The following is a 26,299-nucleotide window of genomic DNA, read 5'->3' as shown; positions in this document are numbered from 1 at the left end:
CCAAACATATATTTATGAGTGTGTGGATGAAATAGATTTAATTGGAGGGATTCTACTAGCTTTTAAGTTAAGGATACCATGTAACTCTTCTTGAAAAATGGATTAATCCACTCTACTCCATGATGTTAATTGAATATTAATTAAAAATTAAAAAAATATTATATATTTTTTTATAGAAAAATGATGAAGACGTTATTCGAACTTATGATTTTACGATATACTATAGAAATCTTTACTATATCTATATTTTATATTAGTGTATAAATGTCAACTCACAAGATCGAAGAGAGTCAATGTGGTTATTAATAACGTAACTCTTAATACTAAAAAAAAAGTCAACGATTATCCGCCACATGACAATTCGATATAAAATCAAATAATTCCATAAATGATATGAGATGTTTGATTGAAGAACGAGAGAAATGGCTTCATATTTAATGTGGTGATCCCAAATTGATCAATGATTTGGATGGAGATGGAGTCGATAAAGCAATGGAAGCCTCCTTGTTCTTGGATGATCGATGCATCTTCCCAATTGGCTTCATATTTAATGTGGTGATCCCAAATCTTAGGATGCAAGTCCAATGCCCCCCTTTGTTGACCCGTATACATCGCTTGAGAGTAGTATACTACATCATAATGATGCTTTACAGCAAAGAGAAAGTGTTTGGTTTAACAACTAGTTTTCTTAAGGACCAAATCAACTCTCTCTCTCTCTCTCTCTACCTCTTTGATCTATTGAGTTTACTAATCGAATATAAAATCATATATATATATATATATATATATATATATATATATATATTCCAAAAAAAAGGAAAAACAAGGGGGACATCATGAGCTCCACTTGCTACACTATTACATGGTTTTTTAGGACACAAAATATTTATTTATTTTATAAGATACTAATTTTTTAATTGGGAAAATACATATTTCCATGGTTTAACTCTTAATTATTCATATAAAATATCAATTTTTTCCACTGATTATTATTATGTTGACACTAAGTGTGATATTAATTTGGATGAATTTTTGAAATTTTTTTTGAACTTTTAGATTTTTCTAATCATATATTTTTTTACCTAATACCTAAAAACCATTTTTAACTTTGTTTTATTTTTAGATTTTTTAATCATGTCCATTTTTTACCTAATATCTAAAATACCTCATTCATTTTTTTCTCTCTCTTAAGATAAATTGGTTTCAGTTAAGATATTTATAAACTATGTTATGATGTTTTCAATAATACTAGAAAAATACTAGAATGTAGTATAAAAATATTATATCGTAGTGTTTTTAAATATTATAAAAATATTATAATATAGTGTAAAAATAGTATAAATATATTTTTATGTTGTGTTATAGTTTTTCTAATGTTACTAAAAATATTATAACATTATAATTAGACTGGTCCATCAGAAAATAAAAATAAAAAAATATTAAAAAAAAAATGAGGATATCTTTCGAGAAAATATTTTTAATTTTTTTCGAAAATTCGTCCTATTAATTTTAGGGTAAAGAAAAAAGAAAAAAAAAGGACTTGCGATGTGATGTCCGCATCACATGGCATCAGTACTTGTCGCAGGCAGCACTGCTTTGTCTCCATCACCGTCGAAATCACCCAAAAATTACTGCATCAACACCACAAAGCAACGGTCACAAACCCTTCTTTGTCGTTTGTCCCCCAAACAAAGCCACTAAGAACAGTGGTAAATGAAGCAAGCGGAGGTGAAAGGCTCCGTGGAAGAAAGAGGCATCTCTTTCCAACTCCAACACTCTCACCCACGCCTCCCAGTTCAGTAGCACAAATCCATCATCGGCGGGCGAACAGTCGCATTCGGGATTTCCTCGTCGACTCCGCTCTCTCCTACGGTTCCCCTCTTCGATTCCTTCCTTCCTCCTCTCCCTTTCGTTCTCAAAAAGGGTAAATTAATGTTCTCCCATGCTTCTCGTCTTGATTTAGGTTTCGAGTTCTTTCCTTTGGTTTTCCGTTTCTTTGTGGTCCTGAATCGGCGTGGTAAACGGCAATGCAGGCGCCGATTTGATTGGGTGTTTGCTCCTGTGTTCGTTGGGGGGGGGGAAGGGGGGTGGGGGGAGAGATCGGAGGTGATGGTGGACGACACGAGGGCGCGGAAGCCCTCGCCGCCGGCGAGCAGGGCGTTCGGCGGGGGAGCGTGGCGGAGGGCAGCGATGCGGACGTGGGTACTGCGGGTGGGGTCCAGCATCCTCATCTGGACGGCGGTCATGCAGCTCACTTCGGTGTGGCAGCCGCGTCTCCCAAAGTCGTGGCCGCCCGCCTGCTTCGACCGCCGCGGTGGTGCCGTCGCCGGACAGGGAAACGACGACGCCAACACCAACGCCAACGCCAACGCCAACGCCAACGCCAATCTCTCCGTCCTCGGCCGCGAGGACCACGCGATCTCTGGGTCCCTCTCCTCGCCGCCCGCTCTCCTCCCGCGGAGTGAGTCCCGATCTGTCCTCCTCCTCCTTCCTCTCTTGCACCGAATTTTCATCTTTATTACGGTTTGATCCGAAAGTTGCCTTCTTTCTCGGTTCTTGATTTCTTAATTTCTTTCCGATATGTCTACGGACTTCCTAGCGTGCTTGATCTCTTGATTTAGTTGAATGTGGATCATCGGAATGGGATATGGGAACACAAATTGGATCTTTTTTCTCTTTCGTCTTAGACATTGTTATTTATGACATCTTCACGACTGAATTAGAATCAAGCATGGACTTGGCGTTAGTGTTAGCCGTCTGGGTGGATAAGCTTCGATTAGAGTCACGCCAGCAGGTCCATGTGCTTGCAATGTCTTCACTTGCGAGTCCTTAAGATTGTGTAGGAGACTTGGCTTCTGCCGGATCTTTAGCAGTTCCAAGTTGTTTACTTCAGAACAGAAAAGCCCTGTGGAATTCACCTCCAATCCTAGAAATTATAGAGAGCAACCCAAAACCAAAGGCGAACAGATGAGCTGAACAAATCATATTCACATCCTTGGGTTATGAATAGAATAATTTTAATAGAATAATTGACCAATTAATTTGAAAAAAAATATCATAATTTAATTTTAATGGAATAATTGATCTGTAAACTTTGGTGAGCTTAAATCATTGGTCCAAAATAATTAAGCCCAAGTTAATAAGAGTACGCCCATCGGTTATTATAAGTCAATATAAGTTTTAATCCACTTCCAATATGGGATTAAATTAGGTTGTTACAAAAGGAAACACCAAATTTGGATATTTTAAGGTTTAACCCCAAATTAGGATGTCAAGCAATGAATCATATGTTTGTTTATCATCTGAATAAACTGAATTTGGATCCTAACATTTCTTTAACTTTTAGTCTAGAACTGGAATGCTTTGCAAGTTTGATTTATTTACTTATCAGGGCTTCATCCTAATTTGGCATCTGGATAAACCAAGTATCGTCACTGTGTTGCTATCAAACGTTGATATTCACCTGACTAAACTATCCATGCTGTGGTTGGCTAGCAGGATTTTAATCCTTGTTTTCTCTCAGTTATCTATGCTCTGCTGGAGATGACCAAATTTTTATGATTGTATACCATCTTCCAGTTAATCCTCTAAGAGTTGAAAATCCCTCCAAAATTCCCCTATATTTTGACACAACCCTGAAAGAAACATTTGACTGTTTTTTTGATGGATTTGTGTTGTTCAGTGTGCACGAATCATTTGCAGTATCGCTTGGATTCTTGCATATAAACTCTGATTAACCCTCTTTTACGTTTTGATTCTTTTAGAGACCTATTCTGGAATATAATGGCATTGACACTGCAATTCGTATCTTTTTATTCCTTGTGCTTAATTGGTAAGCTTGGATTCGGTGTCACATGCTATGGTAATAATAAGGTGAATGATATAGGAACTTCCCAGAAAGAGAACTTTGCATTGTTGATTGTCCTCAGTGCTCAACGTAAACAAAATAAAGGCAAACTGAGGAATCGAAGCATTATTGAATGGTTTTTAAGTGCCAAGAGCTGCTAGTTATTCCTTTTTCTTTAGCTAAAATTACGTGGTTATTGATTATTTTGTAAGAACCCTTAGGTTACAAAGTTAAGTAACTAATACTCATGAAGAACAATTTATTACTAGATTTCTTGTGCTTAGAAAAGTAAAAGATATATCTTATTAAGGTCAAGTAGATTAAGTTGTAGTCTTAAACATTTTAACTTGTTACATAAAGTGGAAAGTTAGGATATCAATATTGAATTTTCATAGAGGGAGATAGAAAGGACTCTAATGAAAGTAGCATTTCCATAATTTAAAGACCAATGTTATTATGCTAACATATGTACCGATCCTAGCAAATGTGGTGATATGTTTCTTATTTTATATGGTCATTTAAAGCACTATTATAACAGGAGATTCTTTATCCATCCACTTTAAGAATTACACCTTCAAACACCCACTTTTATGATATAATTAAATGTTCTTTGTAACACCAATAAACCTCTCTACTGTGATCAAATTATGACCTCCACCAATTATTATTAGAAAATATATGGCATCGTTTTGGTTTGGTGTTTCAAAAGGGCGGGTGTGGAAAGCACTACTTACCACTCATGCACTATTCCAAGTTGATAATGCAATGAGTGGCATAATCAAAGCAAATTCTGGTGATTGAACTTTCTTTTGTTCTTACATCAGATTTATATCCTCTGGATGTTCAACTGACTGAAATATTGCTGGCTAAAGTTGTTTTTTCTTCCTTTTGTTTCTCTCACATTTTATTTTGACATATTGAGAACATGTTCAACTCTTGATCAGGAGTTTTCAAAAGTAATGGTTATCTCAAAGTATCATGCAATGGGGGCCTAAATCAAATGCGAGCAGCGGTTTGTATATCTTTTTATTTCCATTTCATGCATCTCCTCAATTTTGTTTGCCAACATATCATATCGCTGCATTCAAGTTGCTTGTCAATATGTTATAACTATTATCGTTTCTTGCAGATTTGTGACATGGTTACTATAGCACGTTATCTGAATCTAACACTAGTAATTCCTGAACTTGATAAAACATCTTTCTGGGCTGATCCTAGGTATGTATTTCTTGGTTAGCTTTCTCTTGTTGTTCAAGAGTTGTATCTTTAAACTAATACATGCACTAATTGCAGTGATTTTGGTGACATATTCAATGTGAATCACTTTATTAATTCTTTGAGAGATGAAGTTAAGATTGTAAAATCACTCCCTAAAAAGTTCAGCAGAAAAATCCACACTGAACCATTCTCGATGCCTCCAGTCAGCTGGTCTAGTGAGAAATACTACTTGAAGCAGGTTAGCTAAGAAAGTCTTTTTTTGTCAATGGTGGTTGCTATTTATTCCAAGAATGTAATCTTTGAACAAATAATTTGATTACAGATTTTACCTCTTATAAGGAAGCACAAGGTAATTCATTTTAATAGAACCGATGCTCGTCTCGCAAATAACGGACTTCCTTTACGTCTCCAAAGGCTTCGTTGTCGTGTTAACTATGAGGCATTAAGATTTACACCGGAAATTGAGGCCCTAGGTGATAAGCTTATTTCAATTCTTCGGAGAAGTGAATTTTTTGTCGTTCTACACCTGCGATATGAGATGGATATGCTCTCTTTTTCTGGCTGCACACATGGATGTTCTGACAAAGAAACCGAAGAACTCACAAGGATGAGGTTTGCTATTTAGTATTTAATCTTTATTCACGGTTCCCTTCAATTACTAAAAAGATTTGTTGGGACCTTTGCACTTCAAGATATGCATATCCATGGTGGAAAGAGAAGGAAATAGTATCAGAAAAGAAAAGATTGGATGGTTTGTGCCCTCTTACTCCTGAAGAAACAGCATTGGTACTACAAGCTCTAGGCTTCAAAAGGGACACTCTAATATACATTGCCTCTGGTGGAATCTATGGTGGTGAAAGGAGACTGGCTGCGTTGAGGGCTTCGTATCCCAAAATTGTAAGCGTTCTGTCCTTGGGCAGTTGAATGAAATATGCATACAATTTTCTTATCGGTAGTTTAACCCTTCAGGTTAGGAAGGAGATGCTTCTTAGCGCTGATGAACTGAGGCCTTTCCAGAACCATTCAACTCAGATGGCAGCATTGGACTATCTAGTCTCTGTTGCAAGTGATGTTTTTGTCCCCACTTATGATGGGAATATGGCTAAAGTTGTGGAAGGACATCGCAGGTTTGATCTTTCGTCAGATTTGCCACTTCTAATCTTCTTTCTAAGACAAGAATTCTTTTTTCCTGAGATTCTTGCTTTTCAGTAATATAGATGTGAAGTATCTCTCATAATAATTAGGATATATCTATATGATAGTGACACTTCTTTCTGGAGTTTCATTTGAGATGCCTCATCAGATACTTTCTGATTAATTACACCTCAATTTTCCACTGAGGCCAACATGCTACCTAGGTCTGATGGATCCTTGCTACCTATCTTATGCACTTTGTGAACTAAAACTTGTGTGCTACATTTGTCGCTAAGATTCATTCTTCCATGTGAATCCAGCTCGAATATTTGTTTATGGGTTTCTCTTGTTTGTGTGTAGGTATACAGGCTTTCGTAGGACAATTGTGTTGGATCGACGAGAACTCGTAGAGCTTTTGGATCTTCTCCGGGATGGAAAACTATCGTGGGACCAGTTCTCGATCGCAGTTAAGGAAGTGCACAAAAACAGAATGGGTCAACCTACACTAAGGAAGGTTATTCCCGGGCGCCCCAAAGACGAGGACTACTTCTATGCTAATCCTCAAGAATGCACGGGTCCTCCAAGGAGTTCAAACATTGAATCAAGAAAATCCGATATCTAAAGTTGCTGTTGCTGTCAATTCCTGTTGCCTCCCCAGATATATGATTCCTTTACCTGGGGTACCAGCTATCTGCAGCTCCATGTATAGCCAACTAAATTGTTAATTTGGTTAACCCTAATTTTATGAGCAAAGCCTAAGCCAAGGCTGCCACGGACCTTTGACTACCGGCATCATGCGAGGATCGGAAAGCTTGCGGGCGCCTCCCCTGCCATTCTTCTGGCTGTGATTGCTTGAGGCGTATCGCCATTCTTGGATTTTCGATATATATATTTTTAGTATCGTAGATTGTGACTACAGCACCATACACAACTGAAATCAGATATCTTTACTGTCTTCTTTTTAGCAAGATGTTGGCAGATGCATTCTCAAAGTATCATCTCTACTGGTTGCTAGAACTGTTTGCATCATTTATCTGGTATGCAATGTGGATCTGAAAGGTTATGTGATTACATGAAGCTGCTTTCTCCGAACACCTTCTGTGAGACATCGTACTAGTCACGAGTCGAGGCACCGACACAGTCGTGGGACTCGTGTAGGGTCGTACCGCACGTTCGGTGCTGGTGCCCTAGTCGTCACTTGAGTCGCGACGCGGCGCATGGTTCTCCACTACAGCGCACGATAGCGACGGGGCAACCGGTCGTCGTCCTCTCCCTCTGGGCGTGGTGCTGACCTGTCTCGGTAGAGACAGGGGACACTTAGATTCCTCCCATCACTGCGACGGGCCCCACCCCTTCTCATTCCAGCGGCTCCAAGAGATTAGTGTTTCCCGACCCACGCGGACAGGCGAGCCACGTACCCTCTCGCACGCGGCACGGAGAGGATTGCCTTCTTCGGAAGTCACTGGATCTATCGACACGTGTCGTCTTGGAGCTCCCCATAATTCTGTTGTGCTCCCCCATTCCCATCGCTACGAAGCGGAGCCGTCGTCGTGTGCCAACAGCTGATCTGATCCCCAATGGAGTTCCCATTCGGCCACCACCGCCACCACCAGCAACGCCGCGACGAGGAGGATGAGAGGGAGGAGCGTCGCTTCCCCCCGCCCGGCCAGCACCACCACGGCCAGCCGCCTCCTCCCTCCTCCTACTACGGCGGCGCCGGCGCTGAGGAGGAGTACGGCCGCCCTGCCCACCCTCCCGTTCAACACGTCTCGCACGGTGGCGGGGCCCGGTACGGAGAGACCCTCCCCCAACCTCCCGCTCCCGGTTACCACGGCGGCGGTGCCGAGGAGGCGTACGGCCGACCCGCCTACCCGCCCGTCCAGCACGTGACGCAGGGGTACGGCGAGTCCCGCCCCCACCTTCCCGCTGGCGGCTACCACGGTGGGGGTGGAGGCGGCGACGAGCTCCACCACCGCCGTCCCACGCCGTACTCCTCTGGCGGCCGCGACGGCTGCGAGGAGGAGCCATCGCGGCCTCGTCAGCCCACCGTGAGGATCTTCACCAGGGCAGAGGAGAACTACTCTCTTTCTATCAGGGACGGGAAGGTGATCCTCTCCCGCAACGATCCCAGCGACCCGTCCCAGGCAAGATTCTAAGCAAATTGCAATCGTTATGCGACCTCTCTTGGAATTAGACTTTCTTCTCCCTCGTAAAAATCAGATTTTTACATCGAAAATTTTAAATCGTTTCCATTGTATTTGTATTTGTTCTTCGTAATGAAACTGTACAATAACAACAACAACAAGGTGGGTAAGTCCTAATTATTTGGAATCGGCTACGTGGATCTTTTGCTGCCGATAAGGTATGTAAAAAGTCATTGAGATCTGTAATGAAACTGTCATATCTCTATAATAATTGCTCAGTTTCAAGTTTGCATGAATCATGAATTTGGGATCAGAATCTCTTTTTCTTGAGGTCTGCTCACTGGCAATGTGTTTTGGCAGCACTGGATCAAGGATATGAAGTATAGCACCAAGGTAAAGGATGAAGAGGGCTTCCCAAGTTTTTCTCTCATTAATAAGGCTACTGGAGAAGCCGTGAAGCACTCCATTGGAGCAACCCACCCTGTAAGTTTAGCCTTATTTGCGTAGCCATTGCTTTGATTCATCGTATCTTCCCTCATTTTTCTATGGTAACGTGTTAAATTTTATGGATTGAGTTTGTTTGCATCGTAAGCATTTAAATTACAGAACTATGCCTTTGAGAATGTTTTCAGCCTAAAAAATTGTCAGGGAGATGTAACATGATCCTCCTTTGAGAGATTGCCATCATAAATGGGCTGATTTCTCCTTCAAGTCTTTTAGTTATCGAAGTTATGAACTTTTCATAGTCATTTAGCTGACAGAAATATATCATAAAGAATGTGTTTTGGGAGATTGAAGGTCTGAACATTTTTTGCTTTCTTGAGAACTTCTGTGAGAATTTGGAGTTTCTTTCTTAAAATTGTTTGCAGGTTCGGCTGGTTCCATACAAACCAGACTATCTTGATGAGTCAGTGCTCTGGACCGAGAGCAGGGACACAGGTGATGGCTTCCGATGCATAAGAATGGTGAACAACATTCGGTTGAACTTTGATGCCTTACATGGGGACAAGGACCATGGAGGAGTCCGAGATGGAACCTTTGTCGTGCTCTGGGAGTGGCTGAAGGGTGATAACCAGAGGTGGAAGATTGTTCCTTACTGTAAGTCCTTGGATATTATTTGTTTTCATAATAGATTTGAAGATACCAAAAATATTAATGCTAAAGCATATGAAAAGGAAGGGTGGGACAGTGTGCAAAAGCGTATTCTTGAATCAATTCTTTCTTTTTGGCATTTAACAGTCCTCAATCTGACCATTCACTTTGGTTGTAGAGATATCGGGATAAACTTTTACTGAAGGAGAACTATTTATATGCTTTAGTTAGTAGAGATTATGGGATGAACCTTTAGGCAAGTTGATGAGTGGGGAATAAGAGGTCTCTGTGGCTGTATCTTGAGCTGCAGTGGTAAGAATCTTGAAACAATAGGGTTTCAATAATTTGAGGGAGGTGCTGTTTCGGGTGACCTTTCTTGATGACACACAAATGCTACGCATTTCGATTTCTCTGATGAGCCTCTTGCCGTTAGAGGAAGATCCGACTAAAATGCTGCACTAGCTCAGGGCATACATAGTATCACTGATAACATAATTTGAAGGTGAAGGTGCATATACGAGGCATGCGATGAATTTATCTCGAGTTGCAACCAAGTAATTCCCCATACAATTCATTTCATTTACAAAAGTTCCCATTTCTGGCTTCTCTTCAGAAATGATGATTGATATGTGAGACTCAATGAAGAGAAGGGATGTAGAGAAGAGCTACAGTTGCACATCACACTTTACACTAAGCCTTTTACTATGTCGAATGATGATTATCTTTTTAATTGTTTCATGAAATTGTGCCCTTAATTGCCTGGAATTGAGATGGATTTTGTATAGAAACACTTGTTCCTTCAAATCCATCGATTATATGCATTGTAACCTTACACTTAACCATCTTCTGAATGCAGGAGAAATGTGACGGTGTCTGCATCCTCACCTGTCTTTTATCAGATCATATGAACCTTATGGGTTTCTGCTAATAATTTCTTTTGGAGAATAAGAGCTCCGAGGTGAACTTGTGTTTCCCTCTCCGAGCAAGACTGCTGATCAGGTATTTGGTGTGCATCCATGTCACTAAGCCTCTTTGTGGTATTCGTAAGTTGTCTACCGTAAGTGTTAATTAAACTATGTAAGACAACTAGTTGTCGGTCTTATTTGTATGCTTGCTTGGTGGTGTACGATGGATGTCTGTGATCTCCATCATCATCTTTTCTTTTATTGTGTTGGTTTTTTCTTAGCATTGTAATTTGAAGCCCTTTATTTTGCTTTGAGGTTATTTGCTATGGACTCAGAAATAAGAAGAGATTAGTCCGTCAATTGTCCTTGGGTTTTATTTGGATCATTCCTTAAATACCGACAAAATCGTAAGAAATGAAGTCTATCATAAGGTTGTATTATCAGGTGAGGTCCTTAGCAAATGGTTTAAGCCATGTCAAAAGATTCTACTTCCAAGTGTTCCACATAAGATTTGTGTAGGAAACAATATTGTGATTACGAGATCATCGAGTGCCTGAATTGTTTTATATTGCAGTAGAGCTCTCTGAAAGGAAACTAAGAAAATCTTTGTAGCCAATGACATCATGCTGCATCTATGTTCTATGTTGACTCATGATTGAGTTTAATTCATATCGGTGTATTGTGTGTCGGTATATTGAAGGAGAGGAAGAAAATGGTACTCACCGTCTTACTGCTGTATCGTCTTATTGCATGATAAGAGTGCTCGATGCGTTTTTAGGTTTTTTAGGATCTTAAACTGTAGCTTAGAAGTTTTTTTTTTTAATGACAATTTTCATACACCTGTAGGTTGATGGTAGAGACTGACCCTACCTGTATTATTATCTTTTAATGATAATTATCATAGCCATTTGCCCATTGATTGGAAATCAACTATCTAATCCACATTAAGCTCAGAAGCCAGCAAGAGAACATCACTACTGCTAATGTAATAGGTTGGGTATATATATTATATCTACAGAAGTTTCAACCTAAGAATTGCTTGTATCCCTCATCACTTGGAGAGAAGTGTTTCTGTATTTGGGGACCATATAAAATAGTCTTAAATAAAAAAATATTAATATTGATTAGAATTTAAACATTATGCTCTCATTATAAAATGATCACTTTTTTTCCTCACCCCCCCTTAGAAAACATATTATCAAAGGCCTCAAATCTATGTGTCTCAGTATGCCATTCTGTGCTTCCTCATGAGTTGTTGGGGGTCAACAATGGAGTTGTAATCTTCTCATACTACTGTGTTGGAATACACATGATGTGATGTCTCTCCCTTGGATTTCTTCTCCATTTGCTGCATGTTCAGTGACACAGTTTTGGAGTCCCAAGTTTGAAGAAGATGGAGAGCTTCATTGGATCATCCCATCTGCTATCAACTAAGCATCAGTTCATGTCATCATCTCATACAAGTGAACAGTTCCATGCTTCATGTAGATCATCGTTGATCTCGTGCAAAGAAACCTTCCAAGTTTCAAAGCTGATGCCACATACTTGTTCATCCTCATCCATGACTCCACCAGGCGCAAAGATTCATCAAGTTGCTTTCAGCTTACTGTGAGTTCATCAGCTGTGATGTTCCATAGCACACCACCTACATTGTGGCCACTGTCCTTGTTCTTATCACAACCATTTGCAGATATGCTCCCTAAGCTACTCTGTCAGGACTCCACCATCTCATCTTCTTTGCCCTAAAAAGACATCTAAATGAAGGATTCAAGGTTCCTCCTACCCATGCATCATCTCAAACAGTTCATAAACACAACCCATGCAGTCATGTCTGACAATAACACACATAAATCAAGCCAATAATTGACTTGATTATTGGCAAGTAGACAAGATACTGTACAACCTGGAAGTCGAAGAAAGAAGAATCAATCACCTCTTCGATTTGGTATCTAAATTTCAACACATGAAGTTCCTACAGTTGCAAACATGAATCAGATTTAGAGAACATGAAGCAATGGTGGTGCATGGTAAGAACAGATCTACAGTTATAGATGTTTTAGGTACTTCAGTTAGATCAATTCCCTGAACCATTGTGTTTGGTATGATGGCTCTTTCAAGGCATAGAGTTTTGTCCAAATCATGCTACGAATTATATGAACATAGCTGTGGACAAATGATTCCATGTTTGATTCAGTGAGAGGAGAGGAGGTGGTGGAACACCAAATCTAAGAACACAAGAACTGTAGGAAGAAAAAGAGGATGAATCATTCACTTGGAGAATGAATTACCTGAGTCAAATTACTTTGGCATCACCTCCACAAGGAGTACATCTGCTTTGGTGAATCCATACTGTTGTTGCGATGGAGCAGAAGAAATGTGCATAAAATTCTCTAATAATTGTTTTGCAAGGCAATAAAGTCAAAAGAAAGAAAGAAAGAAAGAAAACCTACTTTGCATGCATTCGAATACTAACCACAGGAGGAACAATCAATCATCTCAGGCCTAACATGAGGGCTCAGGAAGCAACATGTAGCCAAAGACAACTTGCCAGCTTCTCTCTCTAAACTCCCTTCGAGGGAGAGCAAATCCAAATGAGAAGGCCGGCAAGTCATCCTTGGCTGCACCTCACTTTCTGAGGCTGATGCTAAGCCACGGATGAGAAGAGCAATGCTGAAACCTGGATGGATCGTCTCTGCAAGACCTATCACCGCTCGTCAGAGCTCCGGCAGAGATGTCGAGAGGCAGGACTGAACATGGCAATGGAAATCCATGCACAATAGGGAGGGAGACAGAGAGGCTTGGAGGTTGCAGAAAGCTTTCAGGTTCTTATATAGAGTAGCATCAAGACATTTTGAGGATTTAAATACCCAAAGATGCTGCTGCAGTTTGAAATGATATGGAATGGAGGATAAGCTCTCTCTCTCTCTCTTTCTCTCTCTCTCTCTCTCTGTGTTATAGTAATTATGGGTGCATGCATCCACACAAAATGTACCACAGTTTATCCAGCTTAACAAGATTAAGCTTAAAAGGACAGCGAGGAGATCTAACAAATCTCATGTACTAGATTCCCATCCATAAGCTCATTGGATCACTGTTACTAAATCCACCAAACCAGGAGGAGATCTAACATTCCCGCACAGGAATCAAGTCTCACATCATATGAATCACAAGAACAGAACAATAAGAAAGAGAGGAGACAGCAGTAGTGCAAGCAGGGCTGTTCGGCGTCAATGGTGGTGGTAAATCCAGACTGCAAAATGATATGAAAAGGTGGTGGCTGAGCTCACTGCGCTTCTCATTGCAACCCTTGGGCATCATCAATGGCCATTGCCGAGAGCGGCAGGTAAAACAAATTCTGATCTTTTTCTTCTTTCAACGGAAGGCGGCAGATCCACCTGTGAATCGTAAATAGAGAATTGCAGAAGCCCATTGCGAGGCGCAAGTCTGGAGAGATCTAACGAGCTCACAAATTACATTACTTCCAACAAGGCAAAAAGAAACAAGGAAGAGGAATAGCAATATGTCAACAGATAGAACAAGGATTTCCTGATCTGTGTCAGAACTACTCTGCGCCAGATCTTCACAGGAACGCATGAAGCTGCTGTCATCAACGAGTCACCCATATCTCTCATGGATTCTCGTGTGATTGGAGTTATGTGTGTTTTACCTCATCTTCTTCACAAGCAACTCACGGAGCTGCTGTCATCGAGAAGATAGCATATCTTTTGTGTTTTCTACCTCATCCTTTTCCACTGCAGCACATGGATGGATGATGGAGGGACTCATCCGTGTCGATATCTACTTTTCTGTGCATGTCTACGATGCAAAGTTCAAATCCAAGGAAAGGAGAAAGGGAGTAGCAATCGAGATTTGGTTTTTGTTCATGTCACTTGCAGCCTTTTCTTTCTTGACGCGGTCATCAATCTCGATAGCTATTGCTACAGCAACCAAACCCTCCTCCACCTCTTCTTTGGTCTCTCCTTACCGGCCGGAAGAAGAAGACGCTGGTGATGCCCCTCCCTAGAGGCAATGTTCCTTATAGGGACTTCACTGGACACTTGCGAGAAGACACAATGGATAGGAAGCATATGGTGTTTGCGTACCAAAACAAGTAGGTGAACAGGAGAGCTCATCCTCGAATGATTCTCCATGTACTACTGTTCATCGTTCATTGTTCATGGAGTCTGATGAAGAAGGTTGCTGCATCCTTTGTATTGAATGCAGCGCGGACAAGAAGATGCTGGATTAGTTCATGAGGCAGACGAGAAGCGGCTAATACCAAACCAGATGGATGGATGGCTGCGGTCTCCATGGACAAGGAACAACAAAGAACAGTGGATCCATCTACCCTCAGAAGAGAGAAAGATGGAGTGGACACCCTTTACAGGGCAATGTTCTCGCAATTCCCGAGGCAAATCCAAACCTCAAACCACCCAATTCTGGAAAGCTACTTGATTTGTGCGGGTGAGGACCACATCAAGCAACTTGATCTCCTCCCCACCCCCTCTTTTTTCTTCTCCTTGGCACTCTCTCTCTCTCTCTCTCTCTCTCTCTCTCTCTCAAAGAAGATAGAGCATGCATGTAAGAGATGCACATGCTCAAAGTTCCTGATTTCCTCTCTCTAGTGCGTGACACCAGCAAAGCTGCAGCTTTTTATTTCACAGCCTCCGAACCTGTTTGCCATCTGCACACACACATCCAGTGTGGATCAAAAGGTGATGGCTTGGACAACAAGTTGCCGTCCATCGCTCTTTCTCTACGAGCCTGCCGACATGGTCCCCGGTAATCATGTCCTTTTGGGTGACAGCAACATCAGCACTGCCCCTCTGAGCCAATCCACCATCCTGTGGGCTCCCATTGGACCCATTCTGCTGCTCCACATTCTAGCTAGTTCCTCATCTTCGTTCACCGAAGCCTTTCGAGACGATCCAATTTGCCCTTTCCTCTAATGACAATGCTGGTTGTTGAAAGAAACCATCGAGAGTTGCTGCAGAGTCTCCTCTTTTTTTCTTTAAGAGGAAAAACAAGAATCATTTTGCCTAAAGATTAGGTTGCAAAACTTGATCCTCCCTCCATGATTGCATAGTATTATAAACAACACAACACGGTTGATGATAGCACTGACCACCTTATCCAAATTCATGAACCATCCTAGTCTCTTCAATAGAAAAAAACAACATGGAGTCTGAAGGAACACTGCACTGCAGCTCAGTGTCGAGCTGCTGTGCTGGCGGTGGTGGTGGGAATCTGAGCAGAGAGGAAGCAAGCAGGGCAGGGATCATAAAGCCTGAGGCCAAAGGAGGGCCTCTCTCTGTACCACATAGAAGTGAGTGCATGTGGATATCATTACCACTGGAGGAGGCTTTTTGTTCTTTCTTTACCCTCTGTGGCAGAGATCAGAGTTTGTGGCCAGACTTTGATTCTCTGCTGTGCTGTTGCTGCCCATCCTCTTCACGAGTCCTCATAGGTGGCATCATCATCTCAACTATTTTTGTCAAGAATTGACAAGAAGAAAAAAAACGGGGATGATGTCAGAGCTTCACAGGAAATAATGCATCCTATCCAATTTCTTCCCTTTCTTGATAAGTTGGACAGTTTCTAACCTCACCATTATCAGATTACAAGACTACTCATTTCACTCGACAATTAATTTCTGACCGTTGACCATTCCAGCAACCTGTAATCATCAGCAGAACATTACCATGGATTTGTTGCAATCACAAAGATTGACGGCGTTGCCTTGGATTTCCATGAACACCAATCCACAAAGTGCTGGTAACAAATCACCCCAAAAATATTTCTACTACCCACTCACTCCTACGTTAGAAGGACCAAACAGTTCATCTGGCATGCTTTATAAAAATTACACGACAAATTTTCAAAAAAGATCATCTCACACGATTTGATTATTTCCATTAAAAAAACTCGCTCAAGAAGAGGAGTCGTCGTTAACACACACACACACACGATGACAAAGAAATAACTTAAAACAAGGACCCAAGAATTAAACCTCAAGAGTAATAGTCGCTAGTTTTGTAAGCTGATGCAACCAATAAAAATACTAACAATCCATGAAAAAACAACAGGATACATCTGGATATTGTAAAACCTTCAGTGGAGGCGCATCCAAAAAATCCACATTCTCCAGCATTCAACTTTTTAGCTTCTGAAAGGGATGTAGTTTATTGCTTCCCACCACCACCACCACCAAGTTTCGGGCCCCTTGTAGCCTTTGGTCCACTACTTGTCTGGGCTGTCTTCTGAGTTCTAGCCATCAGCTCAGCCTGCTTAGCCTTTCTTTTCATCCTTGGTCTTCTTTATTCTTTCCTTGATTTCTCTATATAAAAAAACAATCTTAGATTCAACGCTTGAATAGGATATCATATATTCATACTTGAACAAACACTAAAGATGCCGATGACACATCCAGAAGAGCCCAAGTTCCACCGATCCAATAAGGTGAATTAAATAAGACAGTAGTACAAGGATGGCACATGAAAATTATATTCAAAACAAGAAATAGTGATTTGATGGATCATAATCTAACTGAGAATTTTTCTGTCGACAGAGCTCAGCGGCAAGAAAAGATCCATGAGCCTGATCCCAAATAGTTAAGAACTTATAGCATAATTGTTAACTCTTGATTGTGACACTGAAATGAAAACACTTTGAATTGGAAATGGAAAATCAATTCCATTGACACAGCCACACAGTTAACAAGCAAAGAAAAATGATATATAAAATGCTTAAGATGTAAGTTTTAGAGACAAACTTTTTTTGTTAAGCAAATTGTTTCTGTCTAAATAAAACAAAAGAAACAGCTAATCATGTAAAACTATACCAGAGTGCTGCTTCCCTAGCAGCATCACGAACTTCAGCCTTCTCAGTTCTCCTCTTCTTAATGACTTCCAAAGTAGCTTCAACAATGGACCTTGAATGGTATGACGCCTTTTCTTGACAGCTTCAGCATGAATATCCTAAAAAAAACATAAATTTAAAAACAATAAAATTTCCTACAGATGCATACATCATGCACAAAAAATCAATAGAAACAAACTAATGCAATTACAAACTACTGAAGTCATAAAGAACAAACAAAACAAATTATAAAAAAACCTTATTAGCTTATTTATTTGGTTTAAACTACAGTAGCAGAACAAAATACAAGGTTGCAAAACCCTTCACACAGTTTTCACTTATTGAACAAGGACTACAGGTGTATACACAGCAGTCAAATTTTCTCTTCAAGATCTTCCAAACCTTCAAACCAATCATATAAAACAAGTTCCCATGCACAAAATGCAAACTAAAATGTGCAAACAAAAATCACTTATGATATTCCACCCCAAGAAGAGAACAATAATGGCACTCAAGCACATCAAAATAATTCAAATATGGTGTGGTGTCCAATATGCATGTTCACAAGTATGGTAATACTATCTTTATCACAAGAGAGTTGAACTTGCGAAAACAAAACACACATGATGTTCAAACCTAAGACGGAAACAACATGAACACTCAAACAGTTCAGCAATGGAAGATTCAGTGATTTAAAAAGCGCTAGGCGCCAAAAGGCACCAAGGTCCAAAAACGCCCAAGGCGCTAGGCGCTCGCCCGAGCGAAGCAATGCGCTAAAATATAAAAATATATAATATAATTAATAAATATAATTATTTAAAATTTTAAATAAAAATATGCTATTAAACCTAACAATATTAACAGTATGCAGTATACAGTATACTGTTGTATACTGTTAACAATATACAGAAGGAGAAGAAGGAAGAGTGTAAGGGGGTGCTGACTGAGAAAAGAGGAAGCGACAACGGCAGCGAGAGCGGGAGTTGCAGCGAGAGCGAGAGCGGGAGCGGGAGTGTAAGGAGGCAGTGGCAACGGGAGTGTAAGGAGGCAGCAGCAGCGGGAGCGATGCGCAGCGGCAAGCAGCGGGAGTGGCAACGAGCCGGGTTAGGGTTGGGCAACGACAACAGATATTGGTTTTAGTTGGTTCGATTGAACCAACTAACCACCGGAGACCGAACCAAACCTAAAATCCTGGTTCGATCGCCTGGTTTAACCCAGGCGCTCACCCGAAGCGCCCAGCCTGGGCGCTTCGAGCGAGCGCCTAGGCGATGCCTCTTTGAAGCACGCCGCCTGGAAGTTTAGCGAGGCGCTCTGGCCTCACCTCGCCTCGCCCGAGAGCCTAGGCGAGCGCCCGAGTACCTTTTTAAATCACTGGGAAGATTATCTTTATTTTAAGATATGTTAGAACCCATGTAAACATAGATCATTATATAAACAATTATGTAGTATCCCTTAGGAGTAAACAATATAACAATTTGTGTTTAATAGACTTCTAATAGTCAGCCAATAAAATTATACCTTTTTGTGCTGTTTCCTGTACATTGCTGTCCAGGTAAGCTTACAAGGCTTCAGACGGTTGTGGAAGTACCCCTTGCATTTTGAGTTGGCCAAAAGAAAAGCCTGCACACAAACAGGGAAAGTTAGAACTCTCATGACTACACTGCATGAAACAAACTCCATCTGTAAGATTTCAAATAATCAACAGGGGAATAAGACCAGACAAATCTAATACCATTTCCTGGGTATGTCTTTGCACCACTAAAACAGCAAAGCTCAGTCCTGCCGAGCCAAATAATAATTAGCTGACATGAAAACATCAACCAACACAATATTGCTAGTCCTAAACAGTGATATTTCACAACGGTCCTCACGACAGTTAACATTGATTTAAATTCAATTGTTCTGATCATTACGAGTTATATATATGATAATAACATGAACAGCATATCTTCACGTATAGAACTATCAGCAATATACAAACTACACAATTATTAACAGCCTTGTCCATGCTGTGCTGTGTAGTGTCTTGCTCTCTAAAGATTACTCATGGCAGAGTCTCAGTGTCACTTGTTTGTGTATGTGCTTTAAAAAAAAAACTTGGTGATTTTAGTATATGCCTATCTCAAGAAACTACAAATTATAGGTTTTTAGCCGTGTTATTTGGTGACAAGCAAGTCCAAGATAAATAAGGGCTTCATAAAATATTTGTGGTAAATGATTCTTATGTAAATTTAAATATAAAAAAACTTCAGGAACAGTTATGCGATAGGCAACATACTTGAGAACCATCTTCTTGTGTTCAAGTGATCTTCGATCTCTCACCTGCACACATTTCCAGAAACTCAGAGGAGCAAATAGGAAAGAAAGAAGCAGAAACAAGAACCCTTGGAGGGAACCAAGAATCAATAATCAATTATTCATAAGTGCTACAACCACAATTGTCGATCTGAATTCAAAATTAACCAACAAATCATGGTGTTAAAAATATAAAGATATTGGGTTGTTACAGGCAGCACAAACGCAGCTGATTTGTGCTGCAAAGCGTAAACCCTTCTTATTCTTGCACAGACAGATTCGGCGACCGGACAATGGAACTTGCACGGGGCCTCAGTACATGTGCACCTCTTCGGCAACACGTTGATGCAATTTAATGACAACTTTACATAAGGCAACCCAACAATACATGCCACCATAAAGCCGTAGCCTCACAGTTTTGCTAGGCCACAAAGTGAAGCCCAAGTCTGCAAATAATCATAAAACATGAACCAGTTAACACAGACACACTATAAAAACAAGTTCAAATGATGGCATAAACCCTCTAGAACCCTAGCACACTCAAAGATTCTCCTTTGTTTCCGAGGTTCATTTAGCCCACAAGAATGGATCTTTCGGTGAATAATGCCATGAAAGAAACCCCTCGACACGAACAATCAGAAAGGATACTGTTCAAAAGAAATGTCGCCCTTTCAATTCGAGAAACAAACAGATCGTGCGATGGAAACAAGAATGGCGGACGAGAAGAGAGAGAGAGAGAAGGTACCCTCGAGAAAACCTAGCACGAACCCTCGGAAAATAATGCCATGAAAAAGAACCCCTTCAAAGGCAAGCTCCGAGCAGTAATTCTACTTCAAGAAACTAATTCTTTACCGAATCAGTTCAAGAAACAAAAAGATCCGTGCGATGTAAAAACAAGAATAGGCGCGCAAGAAGAGAGACGAAGAGAACGTACCACCAGAAGAATCCTAGCCGACGAGGCTCCGCCGCCGAGAGCGGGTAGATAAAGGGAGAGAGAACGCACCCCACGAGAAACCCTAGCCGCCGAGGGTCGGAATTTAGTTAGAAGCCATTAGGGATCTCGCTGAGTTCTTCCGCAATCGATCGCAGCCGTTCGATATGCGCATTATTTCGTGAAGATATATGATCCCAACTGGGATCTCATGCCACGTTGACAAAATATTTTAAATCGGGTCTATTATATCCGATTTAAAATCTCAATTGATATATTTTTTTTTTATATTTTAAATATTAATATGATAATGATGTATTTTTAATTATATGTGTTATATATATTTTCAAATAATTATATATATATATATATATTTATTATATGTGACCGCCATCGACTTAATCTTTGTCATCTCACACACATTTAGGTGTGTATAGTGAGACCCAAAAAAGCAATGGTTTCATGATCATCAACAACAACAACAACAACTTAAGATCATCACAAATTAGGTGAGCAGCTCAATCTGACAGCGCTCTCTGCTTTTTATATTATTGGAATGATACCTGTCTCCTAACTCAACCCTTGCAATCATCTCCTAATCGATAAGCACAAAAGTTGGTGATTGATGATGCATATGCCCCTCCCTGACTCGTTAACTAATACATATTGGCTCACATCCATCCCCATGAATCAATCATTTCTGAGGTGAGATCGGAATCGATCGACGCATCACACGTTGCGACTCCACTCCAACATCAGTCGTATCGTGCCACTGCCAACCTCAGCCGTTGGATCAGTATCGGCGCTGGATGATCCGCCTCGTGATCCGTTCCCACGGGCCGACCGCCCCCGATGTCAGGTGCAGATCACGTGACGCCCGCCTTGCCCACGATAACAGCCAGAATCCATGGGAGGAGACATCGGCGTGCCATGTGTTGAATTATTTTACCTTGATCGTTATCGATACCCCGACCTTATCTTCTTTCCTACTGTACATTTTGGGTGGGCCCGGGTTTGGTTACCAATGAAAAAGAAGGTACGTGTCGAGTAATCGTAGGACAGGTATGAGAAAAGTTTTTCTTCGCTTTGTTGTTCTCTTCCTCTGATTCCCCCGAGGGGAGGAGACCGACGCTTGTCATCATTAAAGTTCGGGCCTTTTCCGCTCCTGTCGAATCCCTCTCGCCACCGCAAGCAGCCCTTTTCCGAGCCCTAATTTCCGCCAGGTGATTAGATTTGCTTCCCGATCTTCTCACGGTCGCCCAGTTTTTTGGCCATTTTTTTTGTGATCCGACGAACTTTCTTGGGCGTCGTCGCGATTTGGCACCCGCTCGGTTCTCGTTCCCCCATTTTCTTTGCTTCTTTCACTTAAAGGCTCTATATCTCCTGCTAATCCATGGATTCGTAGCTGGAGTTTCTGATCTATCCAGTATTTGATCTTGGAGTTCGGTGTCTCCTCGTATTCTGGATCGCTTATTGATTTAGGTTATTCTTGTGTAGAATCGCTGTTTCGTTTACTGTTCTCGTGTGCTAAGTAAGGAGAAGTTATGCCAGTCCTATTCGTTCATGAGGAGTCCCTAGACATGTATGACCACGTTGAAAGCAAGTGATTTTCTTCCATATATGGAGCTGGAGAGTAATCCTGAATACTTTTGGCTTTCCTTTGATGTATAGAGCTGATTTGTCCTGTTTACTGCGATCGAAAGGCGTGGCCTTTGATGCTTTTTTCATGTAGAGTAAGGATGTCATAGATGATGCAAACAAGTTTTGTTGATGATATCCTATATCTTCACTATACTGTAAGATCAATTAGAATGATTGGTTTGAACTCTGATACTTTGTTCATCCCCACACAGAAATCACTTGGGTCAGTTTTCTAGATGCCAAAAGCTGCTTGTGAATGGTCAAGTTAATTCTTTTATCGTGCTGGTGCTCGAGGTGCTCAAATAGCTTTGCAAATATTTGGGTGACAGGTCCATGATAAACTTTAAATTTAGCCTTTAGAGTATACTCTTGACTAGCTTTTGTCAGTAGTGGTCTATCTTTTACTTATTAGAGTCCACTTATATTCGCTTCAGATTCTCCCTGCTGCGCAAGTGAAATTTTACTTGGTGTTACGTGAAGTTAGGAGGAGTAGCTATTCTTTTAAGCGTGGAAAGCAAAGTGTTGCACCTTATGTACAAGGTCACAGGTACACAAGTTGAATGTTATTATACAGCTTGTTTTTTCTGAATGTTTTTAACCTGAATCAGAATCTGAAATTAGGCAAATGAACAACTTCATGGTTTGAGGATCTGAGAAATCATCCTGTGTTAGAAACGCCAGTAGCTGTACTTTTGATTTGGATGGCCCTGCAAGTGTATTGTAGGTCAACAATTTAGGATGTTACTCAGGTGCTTTTATCAACATGTGCAGACATCAATGATTTGTAATTAGTTCCTGTCAAGAATCAAGCAGCTACTCTGTGTTGCTTCCATCAGATTTCACATAAATACATGAGATGGGTGCTCTTTGTTGTGTACCTGTTGGGCCACATGGACCGAAATCTAATACATCTGGAAGAGATTGTTCCATTGATCCAAGTGAACCTCACTGGCGGACCAATTCAAGCTACTCACCCCATTTGTCAAGGAGATGGGACTGCAGTTCTCAGTCGGATGAATTATCTAATAGAGTTCATGAAGTTCCTATTAGTGGATCTTCAATGTCTTTGCATAGTAATGTCAGACATATTGGGAGCAGTGACCTAAATCATCACCATTCTGTGTCTGATGGGGCACTATCTTATTCAGAGAGCCCATCTGACTATCTCCAGGCACGTCGATGGACACCATGTGTGCACAGATATGATCTTGGGGAGTTCTCTACACCTGCAGGAGGTAATATTATTTTGCATTACCTGATCACTGTCAGTCAATCTTATAAGACTCTTTCTGTTTACTCCCTTTTTTCCCCTTTCAGATAAGGAATCTAAAGCTTTAAATTTTTAATATTCCTAACTGTTTGGTGCTTTAATTTCTTTTGAAGTGCATGTTGTAAGGCAGTTGTGGTTGTAATTTGTAAGAACAGAATTAGGTGGCAAAAGAACCTGCAGGGTATCAGTACTTCTTAAAATTGACATGGCTATCCAAAATTTTTATGTACCATCCAGTGAAGATGTTAACAAACTTCTGGACAAGTTTGAACCTGCTTGAGATCAAACAAATTGTGTCATGGGTGGGGATGAAGGAAAGGGAGGGGAAAAAATAAAGTGAGGAGGGCTGGGGGGAGGAAGGGAGGAGAGAGATGATGGATGATAGATAGAGATGCAAAATGTAATACATGAATACATATACAGATGATCTCAATTGCCATAATTTTACGCGTGTGTTAAAAACTGTAATTTGCAATCTTGACAGTAATTTTTTTTTTGCATAAAATTATTTTAAGGTTTGAAGTTTGATTTTAAATGACAAATATTATGATAAGCAAAGAAAAGAGTAGATTGTAAAATTAAGAAGTGGCTACTGTTTTGGTATGGGAAGGGCCTATTTTTGATGTGCTTCTTAATTTTAATGAGTAATTTAGGTTTGCCTCGGCTTAAGCCTGTTGGACTTTACTTGGCAATTTATGTTGCTCCTGATTGATATATCAACCAAGGCCCTAGATATGAGTTTCAACGTTCAATCGAGAATTATACGGAAATTGAAAACAAACCTAGTTATTAATTACAAATACTTTAATTGTAGACTTGAAAGAACTGGAAATACTTGTAATCGTCTGCAATTCAAGTTGGCTGTATGCTTAAATTATCTCATGTACATAGGTATTCTAATTTTTTGTGCCACTGAAAGGAAGCCAAACGCTCTTTAGAGTGAAAAATACGACGTCTGTAATCCTTTAAGTTGCTTAGAATAATCTATTTTCTCTTTTTACATTGATTTATTTCAGTTACTGCATGGATCAAAAAGTGTCGTTACTAGATAGTTTCATAGAAAGACAATGGGGTAAAAGGTGCCCGGGACATTAGAAACGTGAAACAATGTGTTGCATGGTGAATAAAGGACAATAAGTATACTGACTTAAAAAGTAGCTTCACTTACCCGACCAATGGTTGGAGCAAATGCACAAGTAGGATGCATGTCTGAAAATGAATTGGACTCGCTTGTCGTGAGTCTGGGCAAAAACGTACTCAATCTGAAAATTTTGACCAATCAATCATACAGGAGGGTTAGAGGCACATAATGCATCTAAAGCTTGGTGGTTTCGAGACTGCAAAGAGGAGCGTGTGGTTCAAAAAGCCATGATCCTCATTCATGCCTTGGTTATTGGCTTAACTTTAACGGAACTATGTACTTGTGTAGAAGCTTACCTTCCTTTTCTGATTAACTCCAGAAATTGTTTGATTGCCAAGGTAACTGCTTATTTTCAAGAAACTCATTTAACTAATCTTCAACTCCTTCTGCATCATCAGGTGCAAGGCCTGAAGCTTCTGTCTTTTCCAGGGGCAGTGAGGTAACATTTTTATTCATATGCTTCATGATGTTTGTTTTTCTTTTCCTCAAAACCACTTTTTTTTTCACCATGTTTAAGTGATTGGTTGGCTGTAGATGATTGTAAAGGCATCCTTTTTCTGTTTTTCTCGGATGCAGGGAGGTTTCTCTGCTGGGAACAGTATCGGTTCTCCATTTTCACCATTAGAATCTAGTAGATGGGCATCCACCAGCAAGCAGCCAGCCTTCTTTCCCCGACACCTTCCCAGCAGGCGTTCATTCATGTCAAAACCCATTTATCCACTCATGTTTCAGAATCCTGTTTCGGAGGCTGATGCTTCTGGGATGGCTGAAGCAAGTACCAGTGGTTCGAGAATGCCACGTGAAGATAGTGGGGCTTCGCCCATGTGGACTGAGAGAATTTTGAGTTCTGAGCTTAAGTTCCAGAGGGCCCTAACCGACCTTCGAAAGATGGAGGCTTCACCAGACCTCAGCATGAGTTCGAGGAGGGAAGGATTTAGATGGAGTAATGCAAGCAGCTATGATTTTAGGTTTGATGGAGACAATGTTGATATCGCAGACACCATCAACGTCGAGAACCACAGATGCCCTAGTACCTCAAGATACCAAAAATGTGAACTGTGCAAGAGGTCACTGTACCAGAAGTCTCCGTGGAGTTCTAACCGGATTGTTAGAAGCACCGATATGCCAGTTGCTGGCATACTACCATGCCACCATGTTTTCCATGCAGATTGTTTGGAGGAGACCACTCCAAAGAGTCAAATTCACGACCCTCCATGCCCAGTATGTCTGAAAGCTGTTGGAAAAGAACAATCTACATCCATCTCGGAACCGCTTCATGTGGCTTTGAGGTCTGCTTGCAGCAGTCAGGGTGCAGGAGCGTCCACCGGTGCAGGTACTAGTGGCCACTCTATCTCACATCAGATCGAGAATGACTTGAGACGAAGCAGCTCTCTTGCGACCTCACAAAGGAGAGGTTCATTGTCGAGGAATCACAGCAAGAAGCGATTTTCCTTCAAAGGTAAGATAGGAATGGATCTCCTGGGGGCCAAAATGTTCAGGACTGGTCATTGACAACAGCAACCAATTCTAGACTGCATAGATCATTGAGTTGCAGGTCAGTGTTCCTATCTCCATTTTGTGGGTTTGTGGTTGATGTCCATGTACATTATTACGAACATAGAAATCTTGGGAGTCCAAATTTGAGGGCATGCCACACACAGTTAAATGACCAGTGTCACCCTTTCGCTCTGCTGCCACAGCTATGGACTGTTCATGTGCTTCCACCTGAAACATCACTGCTGTGTATGCTTTCTGTTGTATCAGGAACTTAATAACTGCATGAACAAAGAAGAATTAGATGACTCGATCTATCATTCGGCAAT

General features: G+C 40.8%; 3 protein-coding genes, 1 long non-coding RNA gene and 1 pseudogene across 8 annotated transcripts; 3 read left to right on the top strand and 2 right to left on the bottom strand.

Annotated features, from left to right (window-relative positions):
- Positions 1-1,716: 1,716 nt before the first annotated feature.
- On the top strand, positions 1,717-7,216 carry LOC135613114 (rhamnogalacturonan I rhamnosyltransferase 4-like). The gene is made up of 9 exons (XM_065110118.1): positions 1,717-1,924; positions 2,034-2,461; positions 4,792-4,859; positions 4,977-5,065; positions 5,141-5,303; positions 5,388-5,677; positions 5,758-5,962; positions 6,035-6,192; positions 6,560-7,216. The coding sequence occupies exons 2-9, from the start codon at positions 2,110-2,112 to the stop codon at positions 6,819-6,821; spliced, it is 1,587 nt and encodes a 528-aa protein (XP_064966190.1). The 5' UTR covers positions 1,717-1,924; positions 2,034-2,109; the 3' UTR covers positions 6,822-7,216.
- Positions 7,217-7,710: 494 nt separating this feature from the next.
- Positions 7,711-10,700, top strand: LOC135613112 (ricin B-like lectin R40G3). The gene is made up of 4 exons (XM_065110117.1): positions 7,711-8,343; positions 8,704-8,826; positions 9,213-9,441; positions 10,292-10,700. Coding segments are annotated over exons 1-4 (921 nt in total). The 5' UTR covers positions 7,711-7,776; the 3' UTR covers positions 10,294-10,700.
- Positions 10,701-11,489: 789 nt separating this feature from the next.
- On the bottom strand, positions 11,490-15,834 carry LOC135613111 (uncharacterized). The gene is made up of 3 exons (XR_010487219.1): positions 12,814-15,834; positions 12,629-12,730; positions 11,490-12,312 (listed from the first exon to the last, which is right to left on the bottom strand). It is a non-coding gene; the product is annotated as an uncharacterized LOC135613111 (long non-coding RNA).
- Positions 15,835-16,215: 381 nt separating this feature from the next.
- LOC103986216 (large ribosomal subunit protein eL24-like) lies at positions 16,216-20,581 on the bottom strand (annotated as a pseudogene).
- Positions 20,582-21,490: 909 nt separating this feature from the next.
- LOC103986217 (uncharacterized) lies at positions 21,491-26,290 on the top strand. 5 transcript variants are annotated; one of them, XM_009404151.3, is made up of 6 exons: positions 21,491-21,647; positions 22,278-22,394; positions 22,500-22,612; positions 22,837-23,300; positions 24,875-24,915; positions 25,053-26,290. In XM_009404151.3, exons 4-6 carry the CDS (start codon positions 22,922-22,924, stop codon positions 25,986-25,988), a joined length of 1,356 nt encoding a protein of 451 aa, XP_009402426.1. In that variant the 5' UTR covers positions 21,491-21,647; positions 22,278-22,394; positions 22,500-22,612; positions 22,837-22,921; the 3' UTR covers positions 25,989-26,290. The 5 variants fall into 5 exon arrangements, with proteins under 5 accessions (XP_009402426.1, XP_009402425.1, XP_064966187.1 ...); XM_009404150.3 differs by having other exon boundaries at positions 22,687-23,300; XM_065110113.1 differs by lacking the exon at positions 21,491-21,647 and adding an exon at positions 21,674-22,157.
- Positions 26,291-26,299: the final 9 nt, after the last annotated feature.

Source organism: Musa acuminata, chromosome BXJ2-5, assembly GCF_036884655.1.
Source record: "Musa acuminata AAA Group cultivar baxijiao chromosome BXJ2-5, Cavendish_Baxijiao_AAA, whole genome shotgun sequence".
In the NCBI taxonomy this organism is placed as follows: Eukaryota; Viridiplantae; Streptophyta; class Magnoliopsida; order Zingiberales; family Musaceae; genus Musa; species Musa acuminata.
This window is presented reverse-complemented; position numbering and strand designations above follow the sequence as displayed.

Bases quoted from the DNA above. Each gene is read 5' to 3' on its own strand.
- LOC135613112 (XM_065110117.1), top strand. From the start codon at position 7,777: ATGGAGTTCCCATTCGGCCACCACCGCCACCACCAGCAACGCCGCGAC. The intron at 8,344-8,703 runs GCAAGATTCTAA...GTGTTTTGGCAG, and splicing joins ATCCCAGCGACCCGTCCCAG to CACTGGATCAAGGATATGAA. The intron at 8,827-9,212 runs GTAAGTTTAGCC...AATTGTTTGCAG, and splicing joins CCATTGGAGCAACCCACCCT to GTTCGGCTGGTTCCATACAA.
- LOC135613114 (XM_065110118.1), top strand. From the start codon at position 2,110: ATGGTGGACGACACGAGGGCGCGGAAGCCCTCGCCGCCGGCGAGCAGG. The intron at 5,304-5,387 runs GTTAGCTAAGAA...ATTTGATTACAG, and splicing joins AGAAATACTACTTGAAGCAG to ATTTTACCTCTTATAAGGAA. The intron at 5,963-6,034 runs GTAAGCGTTCTG...TTAACCCTTCAG, and splicing joins GGGCTTCGTATCCCAAAATT to GTTAGGAAGGAGATGCTTCT.
- LOC103986217 (XM_009404151.3), top strand. From the start codon at position 22,922: ATGGGTGCTCTTTGTTGTGTACCTGTTGGGCCACATGGACCGAAATCT. The intron at 23,301-24,874 runs GTAATATTATTT...CTGCATCATCAG, and splicing joins GTTCTCTACACCTGCAGGAG to GTGCAAGGCCTGAAGCTTCT. The intron at 24,916-25,052 runs GTAACATTTTTA...TCTCGGATGCAG, and splicing joins TCTTTTCCAGGGGCAGTGAG to GGAGGTTTCTCTGCTGGGAA.